Here is a 19281-nt window from a genome sequence, read left to right as displayed (position 1 = left end):
ATACCGAATGAAGTAAAATACAAAAATACCATAACGAAGTGTTCCCGTATTAAATATTAGGTACATTTCTAGTCCCATAGCTGTGTGTTTTTACATAGGTACGTACAGAAGTAAGGGACGGCCCATAAGTATATATAAATAGTAATAGGAATAGTGTATCAAAGTAATCCGATTTTCTCCCTTCATTTAATCAAACACACACAAAATTGCGTTCAAAAAATTTGTACAAGATATGAAATGTAAGAATTAAATATATATAAAGCTGGGTTCGAAAATAATTGCACTTTTTGAGAAAGAATAAATAGTACTAATTTGCTAACAAAGATATATAATGAAACCACTTTTAAAAACACACTTGTCACAAAGTTGTATTTTTTATTTTAAAAAAAAGTTATTAATTGGTTGAGATAATTTTCCATTTAACCATAAATTTGTATTAAAAAATTGTACAAAATATGAAGGAATTGAGAACATTTGTACAAACAGCCCCTTTTCAGTGTGACCAATAGTCTTTCAAGTTTGGGATTTCAGCAGCACAGTTATCTGGTCTCACCTGGTCCGCGAACAACTCGACAACTACGTGGCTGCTGCTCGATTAAAAGTAACTAAAACCAGGCCATTTAAACCCAAATCAACAATGGAAGGGACGCTCGCCAAGGTGCTGCTCCTTGTGGGCAGTCTGCTGATCCTGTGCCGCTCCAGTCACGCCTTCATCGTCAGCGTGGACGCCCACAACGAGGAGTGTTTCTTCGAGAATGTCGAAGGCGGCACCAAATTCGGTACGAAGACTTTGTGGGATTTAACAGGGGATTTAGCTAATAAAATCATGATTCCTTTGGCAGGCGTCACCTTCGAGGTGATTGACGGCGGCTTCCTGGACGTGGACATCAAGATCAGCGGCCCCGAGAACCATGTGATGCACGAAAGCGAGAAGGAGTCCTCCGGCAAGTACACCTTTGTGGCACCGGCCAAGGGAACCTACACCGTCTGCTTCAACAACGAGCGCAGCAGCATGACGCCCAAGCTGGTCATGTTCTCCATCGACGTCGGCGAGGCACCACAACGCGCCCCCGGCGCTCCCGGCGAGGAGGAGGTGGGCCACACCAAGCTGGAGGACATGATCCGGGAGCTCTCGGGCACGCTTACCAGCGTCAAGCACGAGCAGGAGTACATGCATGTGAGTGGTGGCCATTACCGCCTATAGTTGTACAGATATATACCTCATGCTAAGGGAAAATAAGGTCATTGGTTGCCACATGAACAGGAATGGTGCATCGTAGTTGAAGCATCTATTTAGCAATTTACCAAGACCCATTTTACTTACATTTACCTTTTATTTTTAGAGCATTGTCAAATGGCCATTACTTCCTATAGATTTGTAGATATATCTTATCCTAATGGAAAAAAGGGTCGTTAGTTGCCCATAAACAGGGATAGGTCATCACTAGCCTCTTATTAGAAGTTGAGACGCATTTCAAGTAGACCCAGTACACTTTATTCTGCCTAGTTCTATTCCTTTATTTTAAAACCATTGTCACCTAAACAGCAATGAGAATGAGAAACCTATTATTGGGAACTAGTACAATTGTCTTCATAGATATAGAAGTTCACTTTCTATACCACATCAAGGGAAATCCATATAAACATTAATGTAGAATTAATTGGGAACGTCTAATAGGCAATTGTATAAATTTCACTGGATTCATTGCATTTCCATTACCTTTAAAATTAAAGCTTTGTGTATATCCATAGTATATAGATGTAGCGGTCTCAGGAACTTTTGTAAACTTTTTGCTTGAGCAAAATGGACTGGGGGCACTTATTAGGCATTTGTTAGTTCCTAAACTATATTAAATGGCGAATAGACTAGTACCATACTATTGTCTTCTTGAGCCACATTGCACGACCAAAAGTTAATTTTTTGAGTGGCTGTATCAAATTAAACGGATAAAGAAGAATTGGGAGTTAGAACCCTCATTTAAATATCATTAGTAAGACAGCCATGAAACATAAGGTTTGAAGGATTATTCCCTAGCAGTATCATAACATATTTCTTGACCAGAATACATAAACATTATGTTTACAAACCAAACTATACTCATAAGTAGAAAAGAATATTTAAAAACCATTATGCATGAAAAACCAAAATTATACCTTCTGGCTATCTTACTTAAAGACCTACGAAAAGTCCATATAAAGTATAAGTAGTTGTTCGATAAATTCTTATAATTAATCCACGACTATGCTAATCGAACCACCTACAATCTATCGAAAACCATTATGCATGAAAAACCAAAATTATACCTTCTGGCTATCTTACTTAAAGACCTACGAAAAGTCCATATAAAGTATAAGTAGTTGTTCGATAAATTCTTATAATTAATCCACGACTATGCTAATCGAACCACCTACAATCTATCGAATCTTTCAGGTGCGCGACAAGATCCATCGTTCGGTGAACGAGAGCACTAATGCCCGCGTCGTGCTGTGGTCCACCTTCGAGGCCCTGGTCCTGGTCCTCATGACTGTTGGCCAGGTCTACTACCTGAAGCGATTCTTTGAGGTCAAGCGCGTCGTGTAATCCCTATTGCGACCAGACAACCAGGATGGAGGGAGCAAAGAAGCAGCGTATTGAGCCTGGGGGATATGTGTGCGCAATGTGTGTTGCAGTCTCAGATTTAATTTAAACGATTAACATCCTTTTGTAATTAAAATAAAATACATTGTAAAAAGTAACTAGTGGCTGAAAATATTTGAATCTGTCTTGATTCCGGTTCGAATACATTAACAAAAGGGATTTCAACGGCATCTATTACAAAAATCATTTAAATAAAAAAAAATTTTTTTTTGTCAAATGACCAAAAGTTAAGACATTTTGAAAGGAAATGACAGAAAATATTTTCAGACACACATTCAATGGGGGAAATGCCACTTTGTGTATGTTTTAATTAAATATTAAAAAAATCATTTTGTTTTTTAATACCAAATGTAATTTCTCATTGATGGCCGTGGCTACGAAAAAAAGAAAATACACGTTTAGGAACTTATCTCAAAGTAAGTGCTGAAAAACTGGGACCTCAATAAAGGGATTAAGCTTGTGCAACAAGTTAAAGCATTTTTAATTTTTCAATAGTTTACTTGAATGTCGACAGTAACTTATAAAAAAATCTTTAATTTTTATCGATGCACTACATATTTATTTTCATTTGACTTTCGATCGGAATTTTTTAATCAGTCCAATAAAAATCATAAAACGTTATGCTGGAGAATACAAAGTTATTGTTTTAAAATATTTAATATATTTAATAATTGGAGACTTAACGCAGTTTTTGACACAACCCTGTGGAAAAGGTATATAATATAATCACAGAAATCGTTTTGCAGCACTGTTCTCTGCGCAGGTAAAAGGTTGCTTGTACACTTTTTCGTTATCAATGCTGAAACTTAAAGTTCGGGGAAATTTTCTGAGATCCTTTGTTCATCTGGTCACAATAAGTCGCATAATGGGTGATATGTTTGTGAAATCTACCGATTGTGGCCCCAGTTCTCGGGTTAAATTGGCGGAAAGTGAATTTGCCCAACGGTTATTGCAACAATGTCGCCAAGTGGAAAAACCCAAAGCTACATTGGATTTGAATGCATTTCAAGCGTTATCTGAGAGGTTTCCCGCCAAGGTAATATTCATTGCGACTCCCTAGATAATCCCAGATAATCCCTATAATCCCCAATTTCAGTTTGGCATCGACACATGTCGGGTTAAGGCGCAACCGGCGGATCGCAGTGAGCAAATCCGGAAGCAGATTGCCTCCGCCTATCCGGTGATTCACGAACGGACTCTACTGTTATACGCCAATTTCCTGGAGCACAAGCTTAAGTTCGGTGGGTACACACATGTATACTCAAATGCCACAAAAAAAAAAAAAACAGTTTGTTTAAGAATTTCAAAAACCTGTTTTTGAGTTTTAAAAATCTTCAAAATCTCAATTTTTTCAAGTATGTGGTCAGTTTACTGAAAATTTGGTAGGCGATCGGCCAATTTTAACAGACCAGTTTGAGGTCACCTTTTTCTTGAAACTTATTTTTTTTATAACGCTCACGTGGTTATACAATTTTGTGCCCCGATTCGGAATCTGAACAATCAAATTAGTCATTAACTTTAAAGGAGCAGTTTGGGGTCACTCTTTTCTTGAAACTTATTTTTTTTATTGTAACGCCGTAGTGGCTAAAAGTTTTGGAATCAGATTTGGAATTTTAACAATTAATTTAAAGCGAGAAGCTTAGATTCACCTTTTCTTGAAAAGTATTGACGTGGTTAAACTTTTTTGTGTACAGATTCGAAATCTTAAGAGCGAGTTTGGGGTCACCTTTTCTTGAAACCCTACTCAACAACCAAGTAATGAAGTTATATCGCAAAATTTCGCAGGCAGCGATCAGGAGAAGAGCCTTTACACGAACATGACTCTGGTGGACTTTGTGCAGCGCCTTCTGGCAAAGAGATGTGTGTGGTTCTTGGGCGGAGGAGACTACTACCACACCATGGATGGGGAAACCGGAAGCGGGGGCTTCGAGGAGGTGGGCACGCCCGCAGAAAAACACCCGCTGAAGCTAACCTCCGTACTCAGCTACGACGAGATCAAGTTGTCCGCCCTGCTCTACGTTTCCACCCACTCGGAGTTCATCAACACGGGGCGCAGGGAAAATGCCGGCGAGGTGACCCAGAATAAGGATACCATCGAACGCGAGGGCGTGATAGTTGGACTAATTGGAGCCCGTTTCGAGCGACCCGATGTAATGGAGTACCAGGATATCATGATTACAAAGAGCCAAAACACCCATACCAGGGGCTATGGTTTGCGCAACTCCTCCTCGACTGATACCGCCACTCCAGCCGCAGATCTCCGTAGAGTGTGGAGGGAATTCTACGGGGAGCCCAGAGATTTCATCTATGGGGAAACACCCAAAAACGATGATCGCTTTGAGAAGGTTCCGGAAGGTAGGTTCGATCATCAGGTGATGCGCAAGCGATTTGGCATCAGTTTCGATACCCTCCTCCTGGAGGCACAGTCGCGAGCCGAGAAGATTGGCAAGCCCGCCTATATCCATGTGGTGGGCATCGGGTTGGGTGTTTGGAGGGCCACCGAGCGGCAGAGGCAAACCTTCTTCGAAGCCTTCGAGGAACGATTGCACGCACTGGGCGAACGACTCAGTCACATCGGTGTGGTGGACTTCTCCTGGATGCATTTGACCAGAGTGGGCAGCCTGTACGATGGAGCCCTGTTTCCCGTGGACAAACATCCGCAAGGTGGCATACGCATCCGCAGTTCGAAACGTAATCCAGCCGACAAACTGGCGGAGGACATGCTGCTAGTGGTCACCTATGCCTGGGATGGAAATGCCCTTCCCGGCAACGAATTTTGGGCGGTAAGTGATAGTTACATTGCAAGTAAACATCCGGGTTCAAAACCGGTAGATAGTTCAAAAAAAAATTTTTTTTTCCAAATTAATAAATATTGTTTGGATATTTTTGTAACCAATGGAAATAATCTAAAACAATAAATACCAGGCTTGAAATACCTTGTATACCATGAAGAGCCCCCTGTGTTCGAAACCTGCTTATTTAAATATTTTACATTTATTTTGTTTTTAAGCAGACAAAATAAAAATATTTAAATTAACGACATATAAAATGAGGTCCAAAATTATAGAATATATTTATATATTTATTACAAAGCTATATGATTGTTAATCGAATTTTGCCTACAGGGAAGCCTGACCGGCAGTGGAGATCCGGCAGCCGCTTGTTCCACTTTGATCTCAGAGCTCCAGAATACCCACGTGAATGTGGACTACATGAGTGGGTCCAATCTGCACATCGCATCCCTGGAGCATGGATTGCTCCATGTGGGTGATTACGCCAAATGTGTAACTGTCTAACCCTCCATTATTTATTTTTACCCTAACTAATACTCCATTCAGCTATATTATCTTAAAATGTATACAAAAAATACAAGATGCAGCATTACAACATAACTTTAAAAACTCGAAAACTTGCCAAAATATATACAACTGTGTTATTTAAGGGGGTATTCTGGTTTAGAAGCCTGAATTTTAGGCAATATATATATGTTCTTTTATTGACATTTAAAAAAAAAACAAAAAAAAAATTTTTTTCAAAATTTCTAGACTAGAATACCCCTTTAAACTATAAAATCAATTACTGCATTTTATATAAACTGTGTCATTATAAATAAATGTTTTACAAATATTACAAATATGAATTTTTATTGGCTGTAAAAACAATAAACAATTAAACTATTAATCGCAGGAACTAAAAAGAGGAATGGCTTTGTAGCCGAACATAAGTATGTAAGGTTTGAACGAAACAACTCTATTTTTCAATTTGATAAGAATGTGGTCTTTGTTTTCCAAGCTGAAAAGCGTGACTCAATGGTATTTAATCATACCCGACTGGCAGCTGTGAAAATAAGCCACCATATTCCAAATGATTTGAGGCCCGCATTCTACCAAATCCATTGAATGAGAAATTGATTGTGTGTTAACCATTACTGAGTTCGTTTATTGAAATTGAATAGAATTATTAGCTGTCAAATGACAGAAATGTGATATTATTGTATGTACTGTATATAGATAGCAACAAGTAACACAAGATCCCATATATTTCGGCTATCGCCGGCGCTATATGGGCCAAACAATGCAGTTCAATGCAATACCCTCTCACAATCCCAAACTTGTTTTGGTTTTTTTTGTTGTTTTTTTTTTTTTTTTTTGGCATTTTTGTTAAGTATTAAAAGTTATTCGTATTTAAAACATTTTGTTCTGTATACTTCTGAAACAGCGTATATCGAAAACAGTGATATAACATTCACAACAATTTTTATGCTCAAATATATTATTATTCTTTATCAACAATAGCGTTATATGTACCGGTGCACACGCCCCCGATGAAGAGTGCAGCATTACATAGCCCCATCTTCCTCGATTTCCCACTGTTTATCGATTGCACTACGTATGTACACTTGTCTTTATATATATATATATATATATATATATATATACGATATAACTAGATATAATATAATTTTGTTACATTATTTTGTAGGTAATTAGTGCGAGAAACAGTACAATAAAATCGAAAAATCAAGCACAAACATGCTTCAAATATGAATTAGTTCAAGGTATATATGCAAGTAGGTAGGTATCGTTAACGCTTTTAGGTTTAGTTTCGTATTTTTAGGTAATATGTAGGTATATAATGATGGCAAACTGCATGAGGATCTGAGTGCTCTCCATTACAAAAAAGAACAAAAACCTGACAACTATACAATCGAACTTTAGTTACTCAATCTCTCATTTCTCAAACTTAAATCTAAATCGTAAACTATATTTAATTTGTGACTTTCACTTTCAGCTAGAAATTCCATCTTTTTCGTAATATTAAAACTTTCATTAGTTGACAATTAAATACAAAATTTCACTGTTGTGAAAATAACAACCGAAATGATATCTTACATGAACACAGAGAAATAGTTTAAAACGTGGCTTAATCATATGTTCGCTGTGCAAATAGAAACAAATACATACTTAACATAATAATCGTAATGAAAATACATTACAAAGAAAAAAAAAAAAAAATATTGCTTTAAAGCTTCTTATTAACATTATTTCTTTTTGTGTTTTAATATCCGAGCCCTTAACATGAAAATGAATGTGATATGGAAATCATATTCCCTTGTACAAATACGTTATGATTTCTTGTTTTTTGGAGGGGAGGGCAGGAATAATACCAATACCAGATATAGCATACAAAAGCAGCTGTGTGGTTATAGCATGTTAATTAAACCCAATTGAGAACAGCTTTTTGAGTCACCGAAGTTCGACTGCATATATATGCATATATATGCTTCTTTCTTATATAACATATATAACAGAGCGGCGATAACAAGAAATCACTCGTCATGTCCGTTTATTGTACTGCGTGTGTTGCGTTGCGTGTACGTTGCACGTCATTCTTTGGTGGATGGGCGTATGTTTATGGAGGCGCCAGCGCTTGTCCATCCGCCTCCCTAATGTTCTATCCATTTTACGCAAGCCAAAACCAGGTTGGACTTGGACTTCGACTTGGACTTGGATTTGGACCAACCCATAGAGTCCTTACTCATCGTAATCGCTGATGAGCAGGCCGCGCTTGCCGAATCCCAGCGATGAAACGGCGGACAGGTTGGGCGTCGTATCGATTCCCTCGAAAAGATCGCTGGTCGCCGAGCTGTTCAGCGAATTGAGGGTCACATTGAAGGTTGACCTGCCGCTGGCCGTGTGGAATCGCTCCTGGAGCTGCTGCTGCCGTTTCAGGCGGTCCAGTTCCTCCCTCAGCGCCTGGTTGCTCGCCTTCAGGCCATCCGCTTCCCTCAGACAGTCACGCAGCCTTTTTTTTTGGGTGGAACAGACAGAATTGGAGTAGTTTGTTTATTTTCTGGTGGATCACATTGGTCAAGTTCTTGTTTGCTTTAGAGCGAAACCCCGCTAATCTCATGTTCGAGACTTGAATCATTGGGACATTCGAGAGTCCAGCTCATTTTACATAAGATAAATGCAAAAAATAACCGCTTTGTGGGATTTTTCCCCTGTTATCGTGTTCAGCACTTGAAATTAAAGATGAATAATTGGTGTGTCTCTTCGTATGTTTACCCCCCAATACATCTGATACATAGTGTAAACAAATTCAAGTTTAAAAGCCCCTAAAAAACAAGAAACTCCTGTGTTCTGCATTAACAGCTCCAAATAACAAATGCTTAACTAAACGTTTGACGATTCAAGAGTTTTATAAGTGTATACCTCTGCACGGAAAACTAAAGATTAGATCTTAAAAAGGTCTTGCAGGTAAAACTAACATTTAACGTTCTTTACCTGCAAAATTTGTAAATGCTTAAAAACAATGAAGTAATTTCGATTTGCCAATAAATTTATAGTACGGACTATAGTTGATTTTTATAAAAACAAAAATGTGATTTTGAAATCGGAAAAAACCTACAGTTATACAGATGTTGAAAATCAAAAAAGGGTATGTCATTATTGCTATTATTTTGCTATATAATAAAATTTATAAGCTTAAAATCCTAAAGGACTTGAAAAATAGATGGACGGACAAACGGGCGGACAAACGGACGGGCATGGCTATGTCATTTCGTCTAGTGAAGCATATCAGAATATTTAACACTTTATAAGATTTTTCCTAAATTATAAAATTCCAAAAAAAAAAAAAAAATTGACCGATAAAAAGCAGTGCATCTATTTGTAATATATATAAATATACCACTTACGTGTCAATCTCGCCCTGCATGCTCTTGATGTACTCGCACGCCTTGATCAGAATCTGCGACTTGGAGTCGTTGGGCGGCGTTCGTCCGCTGGAACTGCTGGGATTGGAGCCAATCTTGGGATTGGAGCTGCTGCTGCTGCTGCTGGACGTGCTGGTGCTGGTCGTGCTCGTACTGCCGCTGGTGCTGGGACTCGTGCTGGCCTCACAGAAACTGGTGGAGCTGGTGGAGCTTAGGCTGGGCAGCATCTCCTTGAGCTTGAAGATCCAGCTGTTGATCTTGTCGCGGCGCCGGCGTTCCACCTCGTTGTGGGTGGCACGTCGCTTGTCATCGCGCTTCTTGTACGCCTCCAGTTTGCTGGTGGGCGTTTGGCTAGTCGTCGTCGTTTCTGGCTGGGATCGCTGCGCCTGGGCGTGGCAGCCGTAGAGGACACTGGTGGTGGTGGTGCTGCCCGAAGGAGCTGGATTCACTGCGGGCTTACAGGCAGCAGCAGCAACAGCAGCAGCAGCAGCAGGAGTAGCCCTACGCTTTTCTCCACTCAGCGTGTCCAGTTCCAATTTGATGGCCGCCTTTGCGGGCTGCTGCTGGGCCACCAAACTGGTGGTATCCTTGACCAGGTATATCTCACAGCCAGTGGGAAGCTGCAAATTGGTGGGCAGCAGCGAGTGGACATCCAAATCGGAGCCGGGTTCCTGTTTAATGGCATAGTACTCCTGCGAATCGTCCGAGTTCTCATCGCCGCAAATGGTGAGGAATATCTGGGCACCCTGGCTGCTCATCAGCGCATTTCCCGTGGCGCTGGTGAGGATTAGGCTTTGATGGCCGACCAGGGCCTCCGATAGGTCAGCCGTATGACTGGGAATATTCGCTATAAGGTGGCCGCCTGGAGGCTGGGTAGCCAGATTATTGGAGGTGGATGTGGAGGTGGAGGTGGAGCATGATGACGTTGAGGTGGAACCGAGGTCCATTTCCAGACGTGGCCGCTTTCGCACATTCATCGTGGCATTGGATGTCCCAATCGTAATCCCAATCACGTAACCCTGGATCTTCCCGGGATCTCCTCTATAAGCTCAGATCCTGGTTGAATGGTATATATGTATATCTATAGCCGATGGCCGATCTGCTCTATTACTAACTGCCGACTGCCACGAGGATTAGGACTTGGTTTCGCACTTGGTTTGGAGTCGAGCGCTTCGCCGGATTCTTGTATTGTGCTCGCACGGCCATTTAACAACACAATTTGTTGTGTTTTTTTTTGTTAACAAAATTATTTTCGTTTAGTGTGCCCGCCGGCGGGCAGCGAATAAATGCCGACAAATACACATAAGCAGGTGTTGGGCAACGCGAAAATACCAAATGTAGTATTTTTATGAGAAAAAGCTTACAGTACCAGTTGCTTTAAATATTAAATTCAAAATTGTAGATTCAATGTCAAGGATATAAATTAAAAACATTCAACCAAAAGCTTAATAAACAGTATGCAAGTTAAAGATATAATATTAAGCATCGACTTGGAAGCTTTTAAAAATTTATTTAATAATAATAATAATTTGGCAGCAAATTATTAAATAAGATTATTAGATCAAAAAAACTGAATAAACTGAATGTTAACCAAACATAACTAAACAATAGGATATAAAGATCAAATCAATCTTTAATATTTTTTAGATTAATAAATAAGAAAAACTATTTGGAATCATTTTTTTATAAATCATATTATTCAAAATAAAAGTTGCGTAAACGTAAAACCCAATGGCAAAAAGTGTGACAGCTGGCCACACTGGCCGTGCCAAAATGTCGTTGACTTCGCAATTCGTTGCAAATTTGAAACGCTTTCGCCTGGTGACCTTCGACGTAACGGACACGCTGCTCCGCCTGGAGGATCCGCTCTTTCGCTACCATCGAACGGCGGAGGAGTTCGGGGTCACCGGAGTGGATCGCCGTCGGTTGGAGCAATGTTTCCGCCAGCAATTCAAGGCGATGAGCCGAGAGCATCCAAACTTTGGCCGTTTTTTCGCCGGGATTGGAGTGGCAGCAGTGGTGGCTCCGACTGGTGACCCAAACCTTTGGCTGCGTGGACCAAAAACTGCCAGCCGAGAAGCTGGATATGATTGGCCACCAACTAATTGCCCATTACCGGACCAGAGCCGGGTGGAATCATGTCGATGGCGCCCAGGAACTGGTGCAGTGCGTCCGCGATGCCGGCAAATGTGTGGGCATCATCTCAAACTTTGACCCCTCACTTCCGAAAGTCCTCGATTCGATGGACTTCGCCGGCAAGTTCGATTTCATCCTGACTTCGTACGAGGCGGGTGTCATGAAGCCCCATCCGGCAATCTTTGAAATCCCCTTGGAAAGATTGCAGATCACAGCGGATCAGGCTCTTCACATCGGCAACAAACCGGACTTGGACTACGAGGGCGCACGGAATTGCGGCTGGAGCGGACTGCTGGTTAATGGCGGTACTGGTGGCCACCACCACTCCTTTGCCACTTTATCCCATCTTTTGGAGGCCTTGAACACCCAGCAGATCCAATGGTGATCCACTAAAGAAACTTGAACTCAGGAACTCAGGAACAGTTTTCTTCGATTAGCTCATGGCTGTTGTTATTTTTGTAAATTTCTTAAAGATTAACAAACAGAACGGGGTGTTGTATATTAAATGGGTTAAAACTAGTGTTAAATATAAATACGCAATAGCCTAGTCGCGATTATCCAAACTTTGTTGGGACATTCGAGGGGAGGTCCAGGTCCGTCACATTGTTCATTTCTAAAAGAATTTCAACTTAATTTCCATCGAACGTGTCACATATTAATAATATTTAGAGATGTCTTTAGAATTCTTGGACTTAATTAAAGCTAAGCTTTAATGTCAAAGAAGAAGACTAAAAGAATTGATTAAACAAATACTTTAATGAACTAATAAGATCCATTAAATACTTGATTTTAACGAAAAATGTGGGTTTTATAAATCTGTTATTTAAATCATAACCAAAAATTAACACAAATGTTTTAAATCAACCAGAGAAAGTGAAATACATAATTGTTTGCGTTTACAGAATGTTTAAGGAGTTTACAATTAAAATATGCTTCAATATTTAAAACAAACAGATAACCTACTTCTCTAAGAACCTATGACTTGGGGAATACATTTAATACGCTATTTATTTATCTATCTATTCAAGCTAGTTATAGTGCTACCCAAAACCTCCGCTCGAACATTCCCTGCTTATATGCCTAGTCCGATTAAACTATTCCTGCAGATTTAACCAGTATATCGGTTAACTTATGTACACGCACACGACCTAATACTATATGAACAGATTAAAAGTAAAAGCTAGTTTGTGACCCGAAGTTTTTGGGGAATGTGTGCCAGTTGTGTGGTGACCATTTACTATGTGGCCTTAGTTGCTTTGGCGGGCATTTGGGCCTTGGCTGCCTTCAGTTGCTCCAGATTGAACTGCTTGCGTATTTCGGTGGACACCTGTCGAATGACCGCATCCGTGTTGGCCTTGAGATCACGCTCCAGGACGTCTATATCCACATCCTTGCTCTCCAGCCGCATCTGCATGTCCGAATAGAAGTCACAAAAGAGCACTGGTTCATCGGAGCCATTCGGTGTCCTGGTGCTGCAATACTGTCCCCTGCGATGGAGATCATCGTTGTTGGTTTGGGCATCCAGGCCGAGCAGCAATCGTCTCGCTCCCAGCGGCAATTGCTGCTGGATCAAGCGTTCGTGGTTCTGTGAGATGTGATGCTTCAGCTTCTTGAACTCTTTCACCTCGTTCTTCATGTACTTCACATAGCTATACATCTTGGAGGTTTTCTTGGTGAGATTCTCCAGGCAGCTGATGAAATTTCGCACCTGCTGAGTGCGTGGCAATGTGCTGGGGTCCAGACGCTCGGCCTCGTCGAAATGCTGCAGCGAGCGATTGAAATCGTGCTTCATGGCCAGAGCGGAGGCCAAGACCACATGGTTTTCGGCCACATGTGGGGCGTGCTCCACGGCAGCGGTTAGTATCAAGTCGGCATCGGCTAGCCGGCCCATTCGGAACAGAATGGTGCCCAAACTGAGCAGGGGAATGTCCTTGAAGATCGGTGGAGCCAATAGGGCAGCTAATCGGGCACAGGGCAGAGCTTCCCGCGCGTTTCCCCGCATTCGCCAGTAGTAGGAGCTCAGGGTGTGGAACTTCCATGAGGCCGGATGATGCTGCAGTCCGTCGACGGCAAATCGGCGTGTCAGCTCCACCGTGGCCATGCCCACATTGGTGTCGTGCTCGCGTTCCAGGAACGCTGCAGCCAGGACCTCGGGACGAAAACTATCTAAATGATCGTAGGTGGCAGGTCCCACACTCAGGCGATGATAATCGCTGCAAATCGGCTCCATTCCCATCGCGGAGGCACTTTTCTGGGCATGCAGCTGTCGCTGGTCCGGCAGATTGATCCTTTTCAGCTGTTCGGGCGTGATCTTCAGGTAGGACATCCGCTTCTCCAGCATGTAGTAGTCCATGGCGCACTTGGCCTGCTCCGCCAGGTCCTCCCCGAATCTCATCGAGAACCGCAGGTGCTCCACTATCTGCTCCCGCTTGCGCAGCAAGTCCAGATAGGACCGCTCCACGTACTCACTGTACCTGATCTGCTCGAGAAATGCCGCCAGATTCTGGGGCTCCCGCATGTGAAAGGGCGAGTCCAGTTTGGGCACAATCTGCTCCTCGCGGAGGACCCAGTGGTTGCAGGCCAGCAGCAGGTGGAAGATGCCGAGCAGCACGGCCAGCGGACACAGGCGCATCTTGCAGTTGGATTCCGATATCGATTCCAAGCCCGGGGAATCCAAATCAAACAAAAAAAAAACTCGGCAAATCTAAACAAATTCGCCGGGGTGTGACCAGAGCGGAGAATCGGGAAAATACTATGTTAAGATCTCACTGCGAAACAGACTTTGGTATTTTTTAAAGAGTAGACGCTAACTGTGCCAGAATTAATATATATATATATTAGCGGTTGTTCTTTATTTATATTTGCGCCGGCTGGTATTTATTTATCGTTATCGGACTGAATGAGCGAAGACGAAGTGAATCCAAGATGAGCTTTCTATCCTTGTTAACGTTGTGCCTTGGGCTCCTGGTGATCCAGCCGCGGCCCCTCGAATCCCTGGAACCCATCACAATAAGCGCCATAGGATTCGGGGCCCTGGGAATAGGTGCTTACTTCAAGGAGCATACGTACTGCCGATTTACCGAGTGCTGCGACGATCGCAGCATTCCGGGCAACATAAACGGTAAGTATATATGGCTAATATGTATGTGTGTGCCTACGCTACAAAGTGGTGATTCCCCCGGCAGAGTTAAATGCATCGCTGAAGAGGACACTGTTTGGCCAGCACATTGTGGCCCAGCATGTTGTGCCGGCCCTGATGGCCCATTTCAGCAAGAGCAGCAACTCGAGGAAGCCACTGGTCTTCAGCTTCCACGGCCAGCCGGGAACGGGCAAGAATTTTGTGGCGGAGCAGATTGCCCAGGCTCTGTACTTGGAGGGCTCCAAGTCCGGCTATGTGGCCAAGTATCTGGGACAGGCCGACTTCCCCCAGGCGGAGAATGTGGGCCTCTACAAGGAGCGGATCAATCACGAGGTGCGTGCCCACCTGCGCAACTGCCCACGATCCCTGTTCATCTTCGACGAGGTGGACAAGATGCCCAGTGGCGTGTTTGACACGCTCGCCTCGCTGGTGGACTACAATGCCTTCGCCGATGGCACGGACAACACGAAGGCCATCTTCATATTCCTCTCCAACACGGCAGGCAGTCATATAGCCGATCAACTGGGCAACCTGATGAAGTATGGTACACTGCGGGAGGACACCCGCCTGAGCGACTTTGAGTCGCTGCTGAAGAAGGCCGCCTACAACTTGGATGGAGGACTGAAGAGGACAACCCTGATCGAGGCGCATGTCATCGACCACTACATTCCGTTCCTGCCCATGGAGAAGGTCCATGTGGTGCAGTGCCTGGAGGCCGAGTTCCGCCGTTGGCATCGCCAGCCCGATAAACAGATAATCGTTGATATTTTGAGTTCATCCATTAGCTATGATCGCACGCATGGCCTGTTCGCCATTTCCGGCTGCAAAACGCTCGAGAAGAAGGTGGCCATGGCCATCAACTAGAAGGGTAGTCAAAAAGTGATGCTAGATTCTCTTTCACATTTCGTATTGTATTTTTTGAGAATATTTTAAAGAATAAAGTTTAAGAGGGCATTTAACTACCAGGGATTTAGCCACTTGAGGCGGGCATCTTTGCGCAGCAGGTCGGTGTCCAGTCTCTTGGGCTGCTCATCGTAATCCTGGCGAGCTTCCAGCCGGATCTCAATGGGTCCCAGGTCCTTTGTGACCAGGCACTCGCCGTTCTCCTTCAGTATCGTGTGCCGGACATCCTGGGCAGTGGGCTCTCCGTAGGGAAACGTCACCGGGGTGACCTTGACCAGGTGCTTGATCTTCCACAGGCGCGCATTGTTCTCCGGGATGTTCTTGACCACCGTGAAGTCGCTCTGCTTGCCATCCAGCCCAAGATCCTTGAGGATTCGCTTCTCCCAGTAGGGATTACCCTTTACCGGCTTGATGCGCTGCACCCGAAACAGTTTCGACGGCTCCATGGGGGGATCCTGGTGATCCGGGGTCCTGACCAAAGGCAAAATAATCCATTAAAACACCTTATCAGGTTTCTTTTTCAAATCTATCACCTGGGATAGTAGGTAATCCCTTCGAATTTCTGGCCATTTTTGTAGAGAAACTTCTTGTTGTGCTTTCCGTAGCTCCGCACCGACCACGTGTTGCTCCTCAGTGGAGTCATCAGCTTTCCAATGTTCATTTTGTTTAATTAATTTTGTTATTTACCGGAAAATGCAAGGAAAACAGCAAGGTGAGGTAGTTATGAAATACAATAACAAGAAGTGTATCGAATGTTATCGATAGGCAACAGCCCTGTTAAGCGCAAAAATGTTAACCGTTTGGGGTGCTGTTAAATTATTTCGCTAAACTGAAGAGAAATCCCAAGAAATTAATATACATTTTTGTTTAATTGTGAAATTTTGAGGTCTTGTTATTTGTACTACTCATTTTTTTCTTTATCGGTAAATGTTTTTACATATAAGCCAATGAATACTTATAAAATAAAAAACAAATATTTAAAAGGCAGAAAATGTTTTTGATTTGTTCTTATATTATTTCCACTATCACACGTTTGTTAAATCAAAAAAAAACATGAAGTTTAACCGCCCTCCGTTAACCGGTTGCTGTAAATGTCACTTAAACAGTGCTGTTAGGCACAAAAGTTGGGCGCGCATTTGAACTTAAAATCTCGAACAGCATCCATGGGGGTGGTTTCTCTGGCGAAAAAGGGGCGGTCTTTTGGCAAAATCATCGCCATCTTGTTAGCTTCAATTGGCGCTTGTCAGTGAGGGTGGATTATTTGGCATTGGTGGATTTGCCAGAAAATGGGGTTGTTTGGCTTTTTGCTATAAAGGAAGCTGTAGTCTACTGACCGGAAGTCAGTTCGTTTTTTCGTGTTCCTAAGGCGAGCAGCAAAAGACCAGTGGATAACAAAGATATCTTCAATCTAGGAATACTCTGCACCTGTGACTGCTGTAAGTTAAAATTTTTTAAGTGGATGTAAATACGGGAAAAAAACTAACGAAAAAATTAATTGAAAAAATATATAAACAAATATACATACAAATTTAATTTTAAAGTAGTTCTAAATAAATAAATTGGGATGATAATTCAATTTATACTACTTTAAATAGTATAACATTAATAACATTATTAAGTCAATAATTGTATGCAAAAAACTATAGCAAATGGCTTATAAAATCTAATTAAATAATAATATAAATATTAAATACCGAAAAAGTGGCATATTAAATCGTTTCCAAGTGATAGTTTTATGCTTTTCCGTCACAAATATATATGTAAGTGTTGCTTTGGTATAAGGTTTGGTACAATTCATTTTTTTTAACTGAAGATTACATCCTTTCAAAATTGAATTTGTATATCTATAAATTAAAATTTAATTTTTAAAAATCCGGAAATCTCAAAAGTAATACCAAAAGTATTTGGGTGACGTAGAAAAATATTCGAACTAATGTTTTATTTAACGTTGGCCACCATGTGCACTATTTTACTTCAGTACTGTGGTTTTAGAGCCTCTGGAGACTTACGAGTCCCTGAAACTTCTTAAAATTAGATCAGATTTCCATCGATGCGGCGGCAAAATCATCTTCCTGTTTTCGCTGAGAAAACCCAAGAGAGCAATGGGCACGTATTTGACCTAATGCAATTTGTGCGACTTTTCAGAGAAACCCATTAAATCAATATGTATATATAAAATCATACGTAAGCCGAATTTCCAAATTTACCAGTTGAGGGGTTACGATTTTTGAGGTTTACCAACTCCCGCGGGCGAATAATCGTGCCGATTGTTCGGCTATTTGGGTAGGTGTGAAAATATGCTGCGAATAAACAATAAACACAATAAGTACAATAAAAATAAATGAAAATAATAGCAAACGCAAACAGAATACGGCGAAAGGGGTGTGTTTTCACCCTTCATCACAAATGTCCACAAATGAACCATAAATAATGCAAGTGGTAACCTCATTGATTTGAGGGTTTGCAGATATTGGGGTGAATGATTCCGCGGTATCTAACATTGTATGAATTAAAAATTAATTCGATACTATTTCCTATTGCTTCGAAAAAAAAAATTAAAACCAAATATGTTTTGTTAAGTAGAATTTCTATCTTCAGTACATCATAACTTTGCTAAATAAATTTTGTGATTTTAAGGTAATGTCACTTTTAAATCGGCTTTATATTGGTTAAGTGATGGTATTTTTTATAGCATTTATATAATTTAATTGTATATATATATATGTATATAATACCTTAATTCCTGATTTAATCCCTTTTCAGCTTTTGGGAGCAGGCAGAGCAGCTTGAAACCGAGTTCCCCCTCAAGGTTGAAAAGGCAAGGAGCTCCAAAATGGTCTACGACATGACCCACATGGCGGCGGGTCCGCCTCAAAGTATTTCACTGAGTCGCTACTATTTGCCCGATGAGGATGAGATGGTGGGTGCGAATAATCCGCACCTGGTGAACGAGGATTATGCGGCCAGTACGACGTTGGACATCGACAAGCGTTTCCAGGCGCGAATGGCCTGTGAAACGGCCGCCCAACCGGCACCGCCCCCGCCGCCCACGCCGGCCCCTCGTCGCCGGACCACGCCCATTGCCCACCTGGATCCCTCGGAACTGGTCGGTCTGTCGCGGGAGGAGCGTCGTCGCCGGAGGAGGGCCACTCTGAAGTACCGGACGGCACATGCCACCAGGGAACGCATTCGGGTCGAGGCCTTCAATGTCTCCTTTGCCGAGCTGCGCAAGCTGTTGCCCACTTTGCCGCCGGACAAGAAGCTCTCCAAGATCGAGATCCTCAAGCTGGCCATCTGCTACATTGCCTACCTCAACCATGTGCTGGAGACCCCCTGAGACAGCGCCGGCGCCTCCAGCTTCGCCACCAGTTGCCTCTTCAACGAGGAAAATTTCTTCGCTCCCCCGTAGGAGGTGGGGGGGCGGCAGGGGGCGTGGCCTATGCGGTTATCCTGTATCAGATAAACGGATAACTTGGCCTGTCCCTAGCCCATTATATTAGCTGGCTTGCTAACCTACGGTTAAAATATTTAGCCACAAGTTAGTTAACGCGAAAGTCAGGGAAAGTGTCTAAGGATTTCCTAAAGAAAAAGTCTACGAAATTGACATACCAGCTAAACAAACCGATTGGAATTCTGCAACCTTCAATGAACCTACGGTTACTATATATAACCAACAGTTGTCTAACAAGAAACCTCAAAGAAAAACTTAAAGTTCCCTTACAACAGATAAAGGACACCAAGTAATAA

The 19281-nt window shown here is 42.2% G+C and overlaps 8 protein-coding genes across 9 annotated transcripts; 5 read left to right on the top strand and 3 right to left on the bottom strand.

Moving 5' to 3' along the window:
• The first annotated feature begins 537 nt into the window (after positions 1–537).
• LOC128260648 (transmembrane emp24 domain-containing protein 2) lies at positions 538–2736 on the top strand. Its single transcript, XM_052993796.1, has 3 exons — positions 538–779; positions 843–1177; positions 2432–2736. Exons 1-3 carry the CDS (start codon positions 638–640, stop codon positions 2579–2581), a joined length of 627 nt encoding a protein of 208 aa, XP_052849756.1. The 5' UTR covers positions 538–637; the 3' UTR covers positions 2582–2736.
• A 657-nt stretch (positions 2737–3393) lies between these two features.
• Positions 3394–6133, top strand: LOC128260601 (uncharacterized). Its single transcript, XM_052993741.1, has 4 exons — positions 3394–3674; positions 3735–3879; positions 4424–5421; positions 5764–6133. The coding sequence occupies exons 1-4, from the start codon at positions 3435–3437 to the stop codon at positions 5932–5934; spliced, it is 1554 nt and encodes a 517-aa protein (XP_052849701.1). The 5' UTR covers positions 3394–3434; the 3' UTR covers positions 5935–6133.
• A 416-nt stretch (positions 6134–6549) lies between these two features.
• LOC128260602 (uncharacterized protein DDB_G0271670) lies at positions 6550–10650 on the bottom strand. Of its 2 annotated transcripts, XM_052993743.1 has the most exons (3): positions 10472–10650; positions 9339–10412; positions 6550–8443 (listed from the first exon to the last, which is right to left on the bottom strand). In XM_052993743.1, exons 2-3 carry the CDS (start codon positions 10331–10333, stop codon positions 8173–8175), a joined length of 1266 nt encoding a protein of 421 aa, XP_052849703.1. In that variant the 5' UTR covers positions 10334–10412; positions 10472–10650; the 3' UTR covers positions 6550–8172. The 2 variants fall into 2 exon arrangements, with proteins under 2 accessions (XP_052849703.1, XP_052849702.1); XM_052993742.1 differs by having other exon boundaries at positions 9339–10649.
• Positions 10651–11105: 455 nt separating this feature from the next.
• On the top strand, positions 11106–12039 carry LOC128260617 (rhythmically expressed gene 2 protein). The gene is given in 2 exon segments (XM_052993759.1): positions 11106–11345; positions 11347–12039. Coding segments are annotated over 2 exon segments (747 nt in total). The 5' UTR covers positions 11106–11129; the 3' UTR covers positions 11878–12039.
• On the bottom strand, positions 11915–14259 carry LOC128260616 (uncharacterized). The gene has a single exon (XM_052993758.1). It carries the CDS (start codon positions 14122–14124, stop codon positions 12730–12732), a length of 1395 nt encoding a protein of 464 aa, XP_052849718.1. The 5' UTR covers positions 14125–14259; the 3' UTR covers positions 11915–12729.
• Positions 14260–14344: 85 nt separating this feature from the next.
• On the top strand, positions 14345–15590 carry LOC128260611 (torsin-like protein). Its single transcript, XM_052993752.1, has 2 exons — positions 14345–14613; positions 14678–15590. The coding sequence occupies exons 1-2, from the start codon at positions 14418–14420 to the stop codon at positions 15493–15495; spliced, it is 1014 nt and encodes a 337-aa protein (XP_052849712.1). The 5' UTR covers positions 14345–14417; the 3' UTR covers positions 15496–15590.
• LOC128260613 (39S ribosomal protein L30, mitochondrial) lies at positions 15522–16289 on the bottom strand. The gene is made up of 2 exons (XM_052993754.1): positions 16068–16289; positions 15522–16005 (listed from the first exon to the last, which is right to left on the bottom strand). The coding sequence occupies exons 1-2, from the start codon at positions 16193–16195 to the stop codon at positions 15591–15593; spliced, it is 543 nt and encodes a 180-aa protein (XP_052849714.1). The 5' UTR covers positions 16196–16289; the 3' UTR covers positions 15522–15590.
• Positions 16290–16883: 594 nt separating this feature from the next.
• Positions 16884–19189, top strand: LOC128260614 (helix-loop-helix protein 1). Its single transcript, XM_052993756.1, has 2 exons — positions 16884–16970; positions 18298–19189. The coding sequence occupies exon 2, from the start codon at positions 18368–18370 to the stop codon at positions 18869–18871; it is 504 nt and encodes a 167-aa protein (XP_052849716.1). The 5' UTR covers positions 16884–16970; positions 18298–18367; the 3' UTR covers positions 18872–19189.
• The last annotated feature ends 92 nt before the right edge of the window (positions 19190–19281 follow it).

This window comes from Drosophila gunungcola (assembly GCF_025200985.1).
Source record: "Drosophila gunungcola strain Sukarami chromosome X unlocalized genomic scaffold, Dgunungcola_SK_2 000034F, whole genome shotgun sequence".
NCBI lineage: Eukaryota > Metazoa > Arthropoda > Insecta > Diptera > Drosophilidae > Drosophila > Drosophila gunungcola.
This window is presented reverse-complemented; position numbering and strand designations above follow the sequence as displayed.